Raw genomic sequence first — 17,042 nt, forward strand, 5'->3', positions numbered from 1 at the left:
ACAGAGGGAGTAAAGCAATTTCTTACCTGTAGTTCAGGTCCCTACAGTAATAACTCCCACACTCCGCTGCGCTGGAAAACCTCTTCACGTATCTGGAGTAGTCAATGGGAGGGGCAGGAACTTTCCCGGGAACTCCAGGTGTTCCGCCGACTGCAGGGTTTACTGTGCCTCCAGGAGAGGTTGACAGTTGACCTGAAAAGGTAAGAGAAATGATTTGTCAGAAGACCTGCACGGACATCAACACTTCACTTAGAACTAGGACATCATACCATAATAATTAAGTGTTCGTAAACTCTGTTAGTCCCCACAAATTCATGTTTGGACTCATGGATGACAAACGATTTTGCTATAGAGACGAGAGAGATAGGTTTTTTCCAGAACACATTACGTAAATTAAATGAAAATTTCAAGCGTTAAAGACGGACAGCTTTCGTAACGGAACCTCACTGGAAAACATTATCACGACAGGCTTTTCCCTGGTTTCCGCCATAGGCTTCGGGAATTCATTCAAGAGAAGTGCCAAAAGTATAACTTTAATACAAAATGACTATGTTCCACCAAAGATTTGATTTTTTCCCTTCGGAGCTAAATTTCTCGATTCGAGTAAACCTTGGTTCATTTGACTCCAAGTCAAACACCCCCAACACAGACGCTAAAAGCAAGACGGACAAAAGGAAATTCTCTACGCGACTTTAATTGCGAAGACCAAATTAATTAATTGTGCTTCTCCCCTTACTATCAAAATTCATGCTTATTTCATCCTGTTTATCGCAATACTTCCCATAGAGAGCATTTAAAAAAAGTTGACCACGAAAGCAATGCACCTTGCGCATTTTGAACGAAAAACCTCAAACCCAGATATCGCTCCTACGCAATCGCAACGGTGAACGCTTTTCCTCCGCAAAGTATTAGGAATTAATGCGGCAAAAAACTCCTCTTTCCTCATTCAAGCATAATAAATGAGCCTGTTGAATATTTGAGGAGGAATTCGTCTGTCGTCAGCGGTCCTGGGCTTTCAGAGGTTTCATCTTCTCCAAAATTCGCCGGCCACGCCATAGGGGTCACGTGATCCGCGCAATCTCTTGATCCGATCTTCAATATCCCGCATAGCGTATCTCTTTTGTTTCGCTGACTTCTCAAGGGCACCTTCGGCCTCCCGAAAAACCATCCATCTCCTTCTTCTCCACATCCACAAACTTAATTCGCTGATCTTCGCAAGAGGACAAAGCCGACCAAAAGGATGAGGATGTATCAGCTAAAAAGGTCTCGATGAATAAACGCGTCGAAGAACGGCGGGAAAAAAATCAGATGGTCATAATTTTTTTTCCACTCGCGAAATTCCGCCGCAGTTTCGGCTCATTCGATATGCTGCTCGGAGAGAGGACCTCGATGGATTTTCGTTATTCAAATTTTTCTGTCGTGCTCTTTCCGTGATCCCCAACGCTCAAATGAGAGGCGGGGACTAACAATGTGAATGCGGACTGAATGGTGGAATATCAATCGAATGACAGTGTGAATGGTGAGCGAATCTCGAAAGAGACTAATTCGAGGCAAAAACGTCCATTTCATAATCAGATGTGGTTGATGTCTCTAACGCAGAAAATTTATAATCGAGCATATAATTAGGCGAAACGACGTTGCATCGGTAAAAAAAATTGTCGATATTTTTTGTTGCATCTTCACCGTAACCACTATATATTCGTGCCTAAAATCCATTCATAGAGTGGAATACAAGAATAATATTCAGGTTAGAAGTCACCGCGGTAATTTGGTATGGAATTCAGAGCAGGCGAATGACAGCCATTGTCATTTGCGCCAAGGGAGGGAAAAGTAAGGAAGGGTGGAGAAAAACCCGGCGCAACAATATATTGCTATAAGCTATAAAAGCTATAAAGCTATAGCTTTTTTTTTAACCAAAAGGCACCAAGGGGACCATGATTCGGCTCTTCATTCGACGGACGGAGTGATGAAGTTGAATAGCCAGTCACGTAAGCTTCCTTTGAAAAATCTCACCCACCGAGAATCGAACTCGGGCTCTGGGGTATTAACACTTGCCACCGCACCGACCCGCTCCCTAAAAGCTCGGTCTCCATCCCGATATCACCGCCGATAATATTACCTACACGTGGAGACGTAAAAATTTCCTCGAATGCCTTGCCCGCGCCTGTTCCCGTTACGCCGGGAAGATGATACGACGAAAACGAAAAAAGGAACGGAATGAAAACATATACCAGCAGTGTCAAAAAAAAATTTTGACCGCCCCTGCAACGTGCTTGCGTCATCAGCGAGGCTTGCATAAAATTTGACCCTCTCTCTGCAGAATAGCGGAGTTGTGCGGTGATCTTTTGAGAAAGGGGTTAGGGAAACGATATGGAAGGGGTTTAGAAGATAACATTGGGAGGGGCAAGATGGCACACCCATCTCGAAATGTGAAGGAAACGAAAGAACGCGTCGCGATCTTCTTCTGTCCTTTTTTTTATTTTCGCCCGCTCGCCCGCCCTCTGCTTTCCTCAGTGTAAACCACTCCGGTTCGTTGAACCAGGCCAGAGAGGGTGAGCTACACGGAGAAAAAGATGATGCAGTAATGTTGGGAAGGGTGTGGTCACACGTGCCGCGATGGATTCGGGTTCAGATACCATTAACGAGCTATCGGATGCCGAACTATATCCACATAAATGATCCGGACTGTGGAGAGGAAATTATAAAAACAAAAACAGTAAGACACCCGGTCAGAAGCATTAATATTACAGTGGAGGGCGAGAAACAGAATGACGCTTTCGTGCACTCGTAGAGGCAGCCTCTTTTTGCTTTTTTGATTATCCTGTTTTATATCGAATTAACTTTTGAAGCTTTGAGTCGTATTCTAGTCTACTCACAAGCAATAAGCAATGCGCGATTGTTAATTACGTCCACTGAATCGTACTGCGGATTGAAAACGCCACACTTACATTCCCTTATTTATGATTTCAAGTCCGAAACAAATGGTGCTCGGTCGTTAAAACGTATCTAATTACAATACGCAGGTCATTAACTACGAGTTACCATGACGCGCACAAAACTTAATCTTTATCGAGAGATTTCATCAGTGCCGTTTTGTTAACTCATTATCAGGTACCTTTTTAAGGGAACAGCCCTGAATGAATGTAACAGGTCTGTAATAGAGGCAGGTAGACCCAAAATTCCTTGGAGTCACCCTTTTCCAAGGGATACAAATACCCAGAACTCTCACAAGTGAACTCTTACGTTCACAATAATGCCAAACATCACCGATGGAGGCGCCACACTAGGGGGTCAAACTCCACGTGGGGCGCCATGTATTGTATCGAATCAACGCTGCACAACTTTTGAGGACCTTTTGACGGTTAACATTCGATCATTTCGTGCGGATACCTTCGGAAAGCCAAAATTTGAACTTTCCACGTGTGGGATGACGAGGTATCATCGCAAAAAGAGCACGAAAAGGCGGCCAAGTATCGTTTTACACCGACACGTGCGGTGATCGGTTCGGCTGGAATATTCGGTCAGGAGCGGCGAGACCTAAGCGGAAGAAGGCGGTGGGGGAATTTGCGGTGGGGATCGAAAAAAACAAAGGGATGAAGTACGATGAGGGTGGTCTCCACTCTTAGATGCTCCCAAACATCACCTCTATGCCACTATCACTTCTATGTTAACATAACGTAATTAGCAAGAGCACAGTTATATATAATTTCTGGTTATGTTTTTCATTAGCTATGCTGTACTTCATCAAATCTAAATAATTCCATGGTCTCGGGGAAGATGATACGAGCAATAGAAAAGGAATAAAATGAATACGTATACCAGCAGTGTCAAAAAAAAATTGGACCGCCCCTGCAACATGACTTTTACACTGCTAATACATGTTAACACAACGTAAATGGCAAGAGCGCAGTTATATTAAAACTTCTGGTTATTTTTTTCGATAGCCATAATGTGTTACATTTCATCAAAGTAACTCCATTGAACGGAGCTTCGTTTTTTTCATTATGTAAGCACATCACCTGCAGGGACCAATAACGTTTCTAGCCACAAACAAATAATAATTTACAGTAGAATAATAAATACTAGACTACAAGCTATCTCTGATGCCATTTTATTAGAAGAACAGGCTGGATTTAGGAAGGGAAGATCTTGCATCGACGATGTTTTTACTTTAAAACAAATAATTCAAAAACGAAGAGAGTTCAATCTGGAAACGCATCTGGCATTCATAGATTTTGAAAAAGCATTCGATCGTGTAAATAGAGAAATGTTATGGTCAGTTATGCAGAAAAGAGGGTTTCCTAGACATCTGATAAAAGCTTCCCAGAGTCTATACAGAGACACCAGAATTGTAATTGACACAGGGAAACAGATCACCCAAGAAATTATCATTAACCGAGGAGTTAGACAGGGTTACAGCCTATCCCCAACCTTGTTTAATCTATACATAGATGACGTTCTAAGAATGTGGAAAGAGAATAATGTATCACCAGGCATAGAAATAGGACCATCTCAATACTTAAATACGATGCTGTTTGCTGACGATCAGGTTATAATACAAGATAAAGAGGACAAACTCCAGATGGCAGTACACAGACTACACGAGTTGAGCAAGCTATACAACCTGAGAATTTCAAAAAACAAAACAAAGACTATGGCATTTTTAGGAAGCAACCCGATAAGAACAAAAATTGTTATTGAGGATCAAGTCCTGGAGCAAGTGTCGCACTTCCAGTACTTAGGATGCGACATAACATATGACGAGGAAAAAGATATTATAAATAAGGTTAACACTTTCCAGAGAATATGTGGCACTATCAGAAGAACTCTAAAGAACAAAACAAGAAAAGAAACACAAATAAAATTTTACAAAGTGATGGCAGTCCCTACTGTACTCTACGGATCAGAATGTTGGGTAACAAAAAAGAAGGAATTAAGACAGATAGAATCGTCTGAAATGAAATTTTTAAGATCAGTTAAAGGTTGCACAATATTGGATAAAATAAGAAACACTCAAATAAGAGATGAACTGGGTGTCCAAGCAGTCACTGACAAATTAAAAGAATACAAACATAGATGGAAAGAACATTTACTTCGAATGCCAAATGAAAGAATTCCAAAGCAAGCAATGGAATATCAACCATTTGGCAAGAGAAGTATAGGAAGACCAAGGAAAAGATGGTGATGTGGAGCCGGAACAGGCTTAGTAGCCTAATCCTGGAAGGAAGAAGAAGAAGAAGAAGAAGAAACAAATAATCATCACGACACTTGCGAATGGAATTTTGGAATGATAGCAATAGTCCTTAAATGATAAGCGACAGCTAGTGCTATATTTTCATCAAAATCTTGCGCTAATTTTCCACTGTTTAGATCATCTTCATTAATTACGGTGTCAATGTCCCAAAAAATAAAAGCATAAAACGGCAGTAACTTCATAACAGCATAATTATGCGCGATTAATCAACAATTAAAGTTTTAAATAATAAGTATACGAGGCAGCAATTTTTTTCACTCCGCTATCCAACTATTGAAATTCACCCCACGGTCACACAAACGGTCTTACGGTGATAGGACTTTCTCAAGCCACCCTTACTTTTAAGCACTCTTCCATGGGACAAGATTCCACCTTCTCCGCGTATTTCAGTCTCTTCGAGGAAAAAGTAGTTTTAGAGAAGAATGAGTGTTAAAAAATAATGAACGGCTGAGGGCGTTGCTTGCTAAAAGGTGGCGGCCGGTTTCGGATTTTTATGAGGCATACGTCAAGACTCGAGGGGAAGATGAACGCTTCAGTATATTTTTTACAGCGAATTTTATCGCCATTAAGGAGAATTCCACCCAAGTGAAAATAAGAGGTGGTTTGTGAGGCGAGGAGTCTTTTTTTATAACGTTTCCTCCGATTCGGTTACATTCACTTCGAGTTGCATCTTTGGCAGAAAAACCTGGTGGACGGAAAAGAACAGGGCTGACTGTTGAAATGCTGATTGGCGAGTTTGATTTACAGATTTCGATCCTTCGCGAACGATCATGTGGGAGGAGGAACAGCTTGCGTCACGAACGTTTCACTTGTTTTTTTCCTTTCCTTTCGCGAAAAAAGAAAAAAGAAACTCGAATTTTTTTCTGCAAGCTCCGGAGAGGTTGGGGGAGGTGATACCTTAAGTAGTTAACTGGGCCGTTAGCGCATAGCCCGTCGTTAAGATAAGGGCGAACCGCGCACTAATAAAATTTAAATGAACAAAAAACAACTTGAAACGAGAACGCGCAAGTGAAACGTTAGGGCAATCGAGCCAAGGAAGGATATTTTTATTGACAGAACCGATTTTAATGCTAATTTCGCGTGCAATAAAGCCGACAATGGTCTGAAATCCACGAGAATGAATTATAACGGGCTCAGCTGCAAGTAAACTCGTCTGTGAAGTGTCACTCGGGTTGAAAACCCCCTTTACTCGGCACTAAACGAGGACTTTTCAATTTTCATTTTATAGGAGGCGATTTACTTCTTCAACCCTTTACAAGACTGAGAGATTTTTGAGCTGAAGGAAAAAATACGAGCATGAACTCCCCACATGATTTTATTCTTAGGAAAATTTTCGAATTTGACAGGTAGAATATTGGGGCCATTTTGTAGCCTATTTCTACAGGGCGTTATTTATTGTTCTTGATGTTTCATGTTTTCAATTTAGTGTTGACACTAATTCGTTCGAAAGAATTTAGAAACATTATTGATTTAAAATTGCAAATTTCTTGGAGTCCAACCGACATAAAAATCTTCTTTTCAAACACACGTGACGTTTGAAGAACCAGTTTTCATCCACAAGATGATGACTGCTCACTCCAAAGCTACGCAGAAACTGCAGCTATACCCACAAGACGGTTTTGTGATAGATCAGGAATTAATGAGCACAAAAACTGTTGACCCTTTCTAACCCAGAGCTGTTTCTGGGAGAATTTTAATTTCAAGTCTTCTCATTTAAAAAATGTGAAAATTTTCTACTCACTCATAATTATTGTGGCAACTACATATTTCGCCATTAAAATTTACAGCACAAAAGAACACGTAGCTTAAATTTTTCCTGAATACAGCTGAAAATGCATACATTTTTGATGTTATTTAGAAGCAACATTGGGTTATAATGGGTTGAAAGAAAAAGCGAAATTTAGACAGTAAGTATACTAGGGAGCCTTTGTATTTCACCTCAATATTAATAATTCGCTGAATTTTCTTCCTTTCTCCGACCTCAGCGCAAAGTTCCGTTCTGAGGGCATGAGCGAAGGCCGTGACACCCTTGGATTGTGCAAACTTGGAACCCGCAGAAAGCGAATCAGCAGCGGGTTGAATAATTTATCGCCTACCCTTATTTCAACCTCAAACGGAGGCTCGAAATGATTTCGTAGCCAAGCCGGAAGATAAGGAAAAGATGGACGAGAGAGGTTGTTTTTGTTGGAGAGGGACAGGTATGGAAAGAGGGACAGAAGATGTATCCGAGATGCATTCAGGCCGAATAATGCAAAGAAACGAGCTGACCCATTCTGTTTTTTTTTTAACTGAGGGTTATTTCGATGGGTGAGGATACAGCTCTTTTCTATTCTTAACTTCACCGCACCTGTTTCACACATTCCCAGCACAAAAGAGGCACGGATTAGTGGAATTCGCGAAGGATTTTAAAGAAAAAAAAACTAGAACGTTACATCTCTAAATACAGTGGCACCTCGAGATGCGATTCCCTAACATACGTGATATTTGAGATAAGAGCCGTCGAGCGAGCGAAGCAAGGGGAGGCCCAACTCCATCCCATTGAATGTAGGTATCTGTTGCCACTTCGGTCGCATTTTAAACTGTTTTAAAAAATGTCCGCGGCGCGGTGACGAGTGCAATGCGATCCACTTTTCCCCAATATTTTGCAGTATGGTCTTCGCAAATACAAGAAATAGAAGTGGCGTAACTATGGGGGATAGATCCCCCCAAAGCCTCAGAGAAAAAAATATTATAAAACTTTGCCTAGTTTTAATGTATAATAACTGCATCTACTTAAATTTAAATTTAAAGTACCAAAATGATATAAAACCATGCATTCATATACATGCATATACCATGCATTTCCAGGCATGTCATTTTTCAAAAATTTTCTCGTACCCCGATTGCTTGGGGGGTGGGGGAGGGGAAGTCGCCCCCTGGGCCCTTCATCCCCCTCCAAAACACATTCCTAGTTAGGCCACTGAGAAATAGCATCGAAGAGTTATCAATTTGGTAGGTCACATCACCTTGTACATAAATTTCGTTTAACGTCCCTTATTTCCCCATGAAAATCGGATCAATTTGTCCGCCAGCGACGCGAGTGGCGATTCCTGTAAACCCTTTTAAAGGCGCGTTGGCATTGACAACACATTTAGAGGCAACTTGAGGATCCGCTTTTGAGGTCCCCATTCGTGGAGCGAAGTTTCGCTTTGAAATACGAGCGAAATTGGAGATACGAGGAACGGCCGGCAATGGCGCTGCACACGGCTCACCAGTTTACTGCGCCTAGGGTAAGCACTTAAGCTGTGTGTAAGTTGCATTTAGATGACCAAAATACTAATGCACTTTATAAAAACAGGCATTTTGCTTTATATCCCCTTATATTATGTTTTTATATAATATTTTTCATTTACAAATATATTCTTCTTATAAAAAACAATTGGGGTAGAATTTTTGGTGCTGGAACGGATTGATGGCGTTTTAATTGATTTCAATGGGGAAAACTGCTTTTAAATACGAGCAAATTGACACACGAGCAAGGTTACGGAATGAATTAAACTCGTATCTCGGGGTATCACCGTAATATATTCATTGAAGTTACATCCCAAATTAAAACAATTACGATTTCAAAATACAAGTGCTTATTTCTCATGCATTCACAAAAGTGGAATTTATTCGAGAGGGGATATCAAGGACTCCCAAGTGGTATGAAAATTGTGGGGTGTGGTTTTCAGGCGCTGCGCACTTCACCGCGATCGTGCATTTAGGTAGCAGTGGAAAGGGATGGAGCGATCGTGATTAGAGCGGGATATTTCGGGCAGTTTGAATCTTGGCATCCGATCGATTGAGGAATATTGATCGGTGCCCGATCGATTCCGCATTAAGTGCTAAAGTCCATCGGCTCCATTAGACGAAAAGGTTCTAATAAATGGCCGATAAGTCCAGCCATAAAATACACGTTAACGCAAAAAGTACTATTATGCAGTAGGTACTCACCTCGAAAAGCAATTTAATTGACTGACATACAATTACGTAACGAATTTAACGGCATTGTATCAAAATTATCACCACCATGAACATTTTTTTCGGAAACTTCTTTGTTTGTTTGTTTGTTTAATGATATAAATTAATGAAGGAAATACCTAAAAATACAAGTTAATATCTTAGCATTCTCTTAATCCTTTCTCATTTAAAAACTAATAGAAAATTGACTGAATAAAGTTTTTTCAATGAAAGTATTCTTCCGTGATAAAAGGAGCCATTTCACATCGTCTATCCGAACAGGCAGTTTCATCAACAGCTGATGGCCATAGAAATACTACGGCGTTGTTTTGATTAACATCATCCCACAAACAATAGTATAATGGATGACTCTATTTAAAAACCGTCGTCGAATACTGTTTTCAAAGAGTATCCTCGGGAGCTCATATCTTGAGCACATCCATCCTTACTACAAGCATATGGAGTTAGCCGGAGCAGCCCATGAGGAGACAAAGAATAGATACGATAAAAATTCCGTGGCGAATTAAGGCAAGCATTCCGTAACCGCACCGTATAAATCCTTATCAGAAGATTTCATGTCTCGGGTACACGAGGCCAAAGCCACTCGCTCCGGACGGAACCCATTTCTTATTCAACAAAAATCTTCATATCCCCAACCTCTTTCAAATCTTCCATCTTTGCCCGTGGTGTCGCTTCTACGGCTGCGGTGGCGCGTCTCGGCGGTGGTGGGAGGCAACACAGACTACATTCCTTTATTTTTTTAACCCAACTCCTCCTTCCCTCATCCCTTTCTCCAGTTCCAGTCCGAGAAATTCTTCTTTGGAGGGATAAAGAAGGATATTGGACGTGAGTCGACATTTGCCGCATTAACCACGATGGATGATGACGAAGGGAAAAGTGAAATGTCGACGTGGTTGGAGTTGGTATCCGCCGGGCGTGATGGTGGAATGATGCCGGCTGCGGAGGGAGAGAAGACGACGAGGAAGAGTGGACGGAGATGAGCGGACTCTCGTATGGACCGCGCATATTTCCTCGTCACGGGCAAAGATGAGCTGGAACGCTAACGCTCGCTATCACTGTGGACATGCCAAAGATTCGCTCCCTCCTGGTGCAGGCGTGAGTTTGGTTACGGGGGGGATCATTGCTCCCAAATATCCTTTTGAACTCATTCTGAGGACTTGTGCATTAATCTCATGTTCAACATATTTTTCGTGCAATAGCTTTACTGGAAACTGAATTGAAATAAAAAAATCGCCAATCTTTCATTTCCCACCTGCCCGACGAGCCGAAAAAAGGAAGCTAAAATATAATGACCCCAATTCGCAATTCTAAATAGCTATGAGACCTCTATCATGGCATTCCGGTATACCAATAAATAAAATCAATCTCAATCATTACTCGAAAGTAAAAAAATCTGCTCAGACTGGCTGGGATTAATGAGTCTTCTCGTTCTAATTCCAAATCTCTCGAAAAACTGTAAACCAACCTCAATACCCTTTAAGTCATAAGCTTAGTCTGCTTATGAGTATAAAGGTATATGAGTATAAAGGTATACCAATTAAAGTTATTTAGGAGGCTTGGGTATTTAAAATACTCTGTTGAGCTAAGACATCGGCCACCGTCGGAAAATGAAATTAACAGTTAAAAAAAATAAATTTAGAATGTTAAAGAAAAAGACCGTAAGTCATAACTAACGTGAGCTAAATGGGTTGGCAAATATATTTTATAATTTCATAGAATTAGTTTCAGAAAATTTTACATTTTTTCTCGAAATTAACATCCTATAACAACGTTCGAAGATGATTTAGCTCTAGTGACAACATTCGAACAGCAAATACCAATAATTTTGTCCGTAAATCCATTTATATGAGACTTTATTGGTCTATGAGCTGTCGATCTTTAAACTAATGTTGGAGAAATGATTCCACCTTCATTAAGGGGCACGGATATGATGCATAAGAGTGTGAATAGGTGGTATACCAAAAGAAATTTCAATGTTCAGGAACCCTATGTGCTCTAAAACAACACGGACCCTTCAAAGTTTCGCACAAAGGCGCAACGAAGAATAAGGGAGGCTGTATTCTGTGGCATGGATTGTGGGTGATACCGTATAAAAAGGGTGGAAGTGGCATCAAAAGGCAGCGTGAGGCGATGGAAACGGGAGGAAGAGTCGAGTGGAAGTGTTTCTAAAGGGAGCATTTACATTTTAACGATGAAAATACATCGAGCCAGTTTCCGAGAGAGATCTACCCAGCCCACTTCTCCGGTAGTAGTTTCCCGTGAGCGGCAATAACATCTTTCCGTTTAGAGATGAAACATTAGCTCGGAATATAACAGAGCGGAGTGATATACGCCCCGGTCTCAATTTATAGCTCCGCCGAGGAAAATAGAGGACGCAGGACGTTTCAAAAAGGCGAACGCGGGGCAAATCCAAGGTTGGCAATTAAATTCCCGACGCAGTGGATACACCGAGAAAAGCTTTAAAAGGGAGTCGGGAGAATTTCAGCCCTCAACTTTTCTCCCCTTCGGCAGAAATCATTTTTTCTTCCTCGGGGTGCCACAGGAGTGCCTCACTGGTTTCTCTCGGGACGTTTTTACGGACTATTCAGGAATTTCAGGTAATTCAACCGTAAGCTGGACGACACTTGCCGGAGTAATTCGCCGGCATTAACAACGTTACTTCGAGGTTTTACGACCCGTAAGGAGAGGAATCCGTAGAAATTCACGATTTCGTTCGACGTTTCCACCGTTTTGATGCGAGATTCAGTGGTAATGCGAACCACCCAACTCATGAAAGACTTATACAAAGTATAATGTAAAGTAAAACGCGTAATTCAAAATCAAATATTTACACATTTACCTACGTTCCATGTCTTCGCGTTGAACCACCATGAATTTTAAACAACGGTGGCAAAAATTATCCCATATTGCTATAATGATAAAGGTAGTTTAAAATTTAAATATGTCGCAATAAATATATGCAGGCTATCAAAGCGATGGTATCGAAACTCTTTCTGGTCGTGAATTGTTTGGCGTACAAATTGTGTGAATACACGGACAAATAAGAACCGAGGCTCTTTGCCGTCTCACGTCCATGTATTCTCGCATGCGTTCTAGCAATTTACCTCTTTCAACGACGCAGTTTTGACTGCGCCTTCGTACACGCGTCAGATTGTGCAATTACGCGCCCTGTGTAAAACGGCCTTAAGAACCAGGAGTGTTGCGGAGCTCAGGCGAAAACCCGACCAGACGTCACAAAACAACCCCGAAAGGTTGGAAACACGCCCATCCCGGGAGAAGTGGGGAGTGAACCAAATTTCACCGAAACTCCTTCAGTCCCTAAGCAGTCACGATCCGCTACAGAAAAGATGACTGGAGACGCAACCTCTGTAAGGAGGAAAAAGATGTCGAGGAGTCTGGACGGGCATGGGTGTGGTGGACGAATTTTCAGAGGGCGACGAAAGTGGTATTTTTTTTATACAAACACATGGAAGCTTTTGTTGCAAGTTCCAACCGTTCCCTTTTTATTTCGCCCGTGGGAGTGTCCGATTGATGGCCGTCGTGGAAGAGGCATTAAGAGAGGCCAAAGTGTTATCTTTCCTCTCTCTCTCCATATCCCAACTTGAGAGATAGAGGGAGGGAGGGAGAAATTTTGTCCGTGTTCGTGGGTTTAAGAGGGACCAAAAGAGGAATAAAAACTGAAGCCATAAAGGAAGTCGTGGAAACGACGTTTGACGAGAATTCGGTGATGTTCGGCAATATCAGGGTGTGCGCTGAAGTTCCTCCGTAAACACGCGGAACAAAACAAATGAGTGCTAAGTTCCACCGTTTTGACATTGAATATTGAATAAATATTCTGAACTATTAAAGCTCATACTTACACGACGCACAAAAAGCAAAACAAGGGAAAGTACTACCCATGTAGGCAAGTCAATTGAAAGACTTTACAACTGTTCAAGCCGACTAAAGCAATATTTTCATTAATGAATATGCATATCTCGAATTCCGCCTTCAATAATGGAATTGCTTCAATAATGACTCAAACAGTAGCGTGTAGAGTTAACAAGACGTCGTTTGAAACATGATTCATACGATTTTGTTCACTTTAAACAGTCAATTTGCGAAATGATTGGCCCCCAATCTTATCCTGCGTATGTTTTGTCACATGTACTTAATGTCGCGCATTGCTAAATGCGAAGATTCCACATTTTAATTCCCCAAATAAAATATAACGAATAAATCACAGCGTTTTTTTAATGACACCTCGTTAAAATTAAATAAGAAGGTCAAATTTTGACGTTTTCACGAAAATGACATTTGCTTCGTCTCTGGAAGGAACCTGCTTGAGTAAGCGTTGACCCCGGGCTTGTTAACTTTCGTCTGGAAGATGGCAGGAGTGGGGGAAACGGAAAGAGCCGGTGGAGTGGGGGAATGAGGAGTTGAGATTTCAAGGTTTCGCTCGAACGATCAACTCCTGAACCGAAGAATACATGATGAATCCTTTTTTGCACGTGCGAATGTCCCGTATTCGCTTCCTCCCACCGCTCGTGGCCAGCCGAATGTCAACGGACTCATCCGATGTTAACCGCGAGATACATATGGATTTGAGATCCAATCGGAGAGGGAATGCAAAAAAGTGCGGCGGCTCGAGGTGAATGAATCTTTTTCGCTCGCTCCCGTCAAAATTTTCAGGAGTCGAGGTGGGAAGAAAAATTATTTCCTTGACGGCTGGACTTAGAGAATCACCCTCGGTTTGTGCATTCGATGGTAATCGGATTTTTATGAGAGGCGAGAAAAATTTGCGGGCCCGAAATATTAAATTCGTCACGTAAAGTGAGTTCGCTTCCAAACACAATCACATTTGATGAGTAATGACCGTAGTTCCGTGTAATTAAATCTCTCTAATTAAGATATTTTTACATTGTGCCAAAGAATTTCTCCAAACAAGATCGTCATGCATAATGCAACAAAATATAAAATCTCTATACAATAGAGCTGGTGTACTGTATGGTAAACGTATCGGAAAGAAATACTTTTTCAAATGGAGATTTTGTGCAGTAAAATACTACGGAATGAACAAAATTAAAATAACCTGTGAGAACATATTCTTTTAGCTCACCTTACGAAGGAACGATATTACAAACATTAGATAGAGGTCTAACGGGTGCGACCCAGGCAAACCTAGTAGGTTACTCAAAGTGACGGATAAATAATCTTAAAATAAATCCAAGCGAGAATAGATGACAACATTGTTAGTGGCATGGGCAGGCTCTGATCAAATTTAGCTCGCGAAAGAAACAATGCCTCCGCTACCCACTTCACATCGACAGATGCCAATTTCTCTCCTCAACCTCTATTAACATATCAATAATCGCGGCGTAAAAGAAACCAATAGAACGGAAAACGGTCAAAGGGAGCGCCGTTCCAAGTGACGCATTCGACGCGACTCTCGAAAAGAGCGGCGCGCCGGAGAAATAAAAAAAAATGAAAAACGTTCGACGCATTTGACTTTTAGCTCTCGATCTGCGAGTCTATAAGGGCGACCGATGAACTTACGATCGGGCTCTGGAATGCTTTCCCTTCTTTCTTTTGCGCGAGCAATGCTCTTCTATACGGCGCTGTTAAAAAGGGGTGGATGCGCGCCATTTACATGAGCAAGAAAAGAAAAACAGTTGAAGGGAGAGAGCAGCCATTTCGCGCCACGTATCGTTTATGCGTGTGTGTTTGTGTGAGTGCGTGCGGATGTTCACATAAGAAAAGCTCCGAGAGAAAAGAGCATGAGGGTTTTTCGAGAGGAGAAAATTGACGGATGGTCGAGGACAATAATTGAAAGATCGCAGGGCGGGATTAGAAGCAAGACGGAGTTGTTCGGGAGAGGGCAGAAAAAAATGAGTTATGCATGCGTAAATGGGAGTTCCAGGAAGAGGAATGTTCTCCTTGTAAGTCTTAGTCACCTATCAGGAGAACACGTTTCCTCATAATGGCGGAGCGTTAAATGATACCGAGGCGGACGAGTTGGGGAGAGAGGCATAATCGACCATCGCTCGTTGCGAAGATTTAGGAAAGAATGACACCACCCCGGAGAGATTCGCCCGATATGGGAACATGAATATTAATTTAGAATGCGTTCTGTGGCTGGGAAGGCAATTTAAACCTTGCGAGGCTATTGTGACAGGAATCTCCCAATAAAAATAAAATCAGCATTTCAATTTAAAAGGATATATTAAATTGAAATTGGAAAATAACTACGGAGGCTACGTTTTTATTTCGAGCTTTACAAGATACACACAGGATAAGGAGTAGATTACTACTTGGCTCTTCACACATTTAAATGTGTATCTGATACCTAGTTAAGGTCGAACTCCTAAAAATCTTATAATTGAAAGGTGAAATGAAGATAACGTCAAAGAAACAGATTTTCGCCTGCGGATAAAATTTCCAGTAGTATTTCTTCATTCCATTCATGTTGCTCAATGGTTGATGCATAACTTTCTACAAACATCTACCAGTGCCAATAAAAGTACCAATTTTGAATGTCATAACCATTATCATAAGTCAAAAATCCTAAGATTGGTTTGACCCAGCTCTCCTTTCCGCTCTCCTACCCGTTAACCTTTTCATGGTGACGTATTTCTTATCTAAATTTTGTGCGATGAACGAAACAATCGCCAAGTTTGTAACATAATTCAAACGCAATCGGCTTAGTATCAGTCACAGCACGGTAATTCAGCTCATATTTTCATATACCTCGAACTGAAACTAGCGACCACAGTTAAAATTTCTACACCGATGGCGGTCTGAAGACCTGACGACGAATACGGGAAGGAAAGGGAAAAAGCCCGTCTTACATTACGTTCCCACACATGCTTGCCTTTCTGGAGACAACGAATTCTTCACCCATGAAACGCAAACACTGAAGGCGCTGTAGGCCCTATGATTTTGGTGGTTGCTCAGAGGGCGTCTGGGATTCAGGTCCCATTCTTTTCCCCTCGCGTGGGTGGCAGGAAGGGTGTTTGTGGACTCCAACAATGGGGATGAAAAGAGAGGTTGAAGAACATGCCCGTGGGGAGACAATGAACAGCAAGTGGTAGCTTCCTTGCGCTTCCAAGCACGGGGTGAATGGCTAAGGACAGCAGAGACGTTGTGAGTAAGCAGTCCTCTTTTCATATGATAAACATTTTATGTGTTGATTCAGGTTTAAAATGCTTTTTTACAGTTAGTTAGGACTATTGAGAAGAAATAATGGAAAGATATCATGGTAAATGTGAAAAACGAAACTTTTACTCTCCTAATGTAAACTAAAGGTTATATTGACTTCAGCAGCAGCAGTTATTACTCTAAAATTTTACGCCAAGAAAAATTTATGAATTGAGGACGAGGAAAAAATATTTTCGTGTGGAAAATATTTCAAAATGTGTATATAAGGCTTAATTTAGAAATATAATGCAATAAAAACTCATGGCATAAATATTTGACAACATTGAGGTTAGGTGAACAGTTGACGGTGACATTGCAACGCGCACTGTGGTTTCTTGTTTTGCTTGATCAAACGTGGTGTGTTACAGCTTCGTGTATTGAGGTTTTCAAGAACGTTTCTTCGCGCATAAGTTATTGCGTCCATCATTTTCATTTCCGTTACGATGGCAAACATCCGTTCGAGTGATACGCCTTTCTTTTCTAGAAATTTGATTTTATCAAAAAATACCCAATCTAAATATCTAAATTTAATACAGAAGGCAGAAGAATATGAAATCGTACCTTTTAAAAAGAAAACTCTCCACAAACTCACATTGCCCAAAAATCTAGC

The 17,042-nt window shown here is 41.3% G+C and overlaps 1 protein-coding gene across 6 annotated transcripts in view; it reads right to left on the minus strand.

Moving 5' to 3' along the window:
- The window catches only part of LOC124157229 (zinc finger protein castor homolog 1-like), a 399,561-nt gene that overhangs the window by 23,347 nt on the left and 359,172 nt on the right, over nucleotides 1–17,042 (minus strand). For all 6 annotated transcript variants that reach the window (XM_046531785.1, XM_046531788.1, XM_046531783.1 and 3 more), the window contains one exon: nucleotides 27–192. In XM_046531785.1, coding sequence (XP_046387741.1) covers nucleotides 27–192 — 166 coding nt within the window. The remainder of the gene's footprint in view (nucleotides 1–26; nucleotides 193–17,042) is intronic.

This window comes from Ischnura elegans, chromosome 4 (genome assembly GCF_921293095.1).
Source record: "Ischnura elegans chromosome 4, ioIscEleg1.1, whole genome shotgun sequence".
NCBI lineage: Eukaryota > Metazoa > Arthropoda > Insecta > Odonata > Coenagrionidae > Ischnura > Ischnura elegans.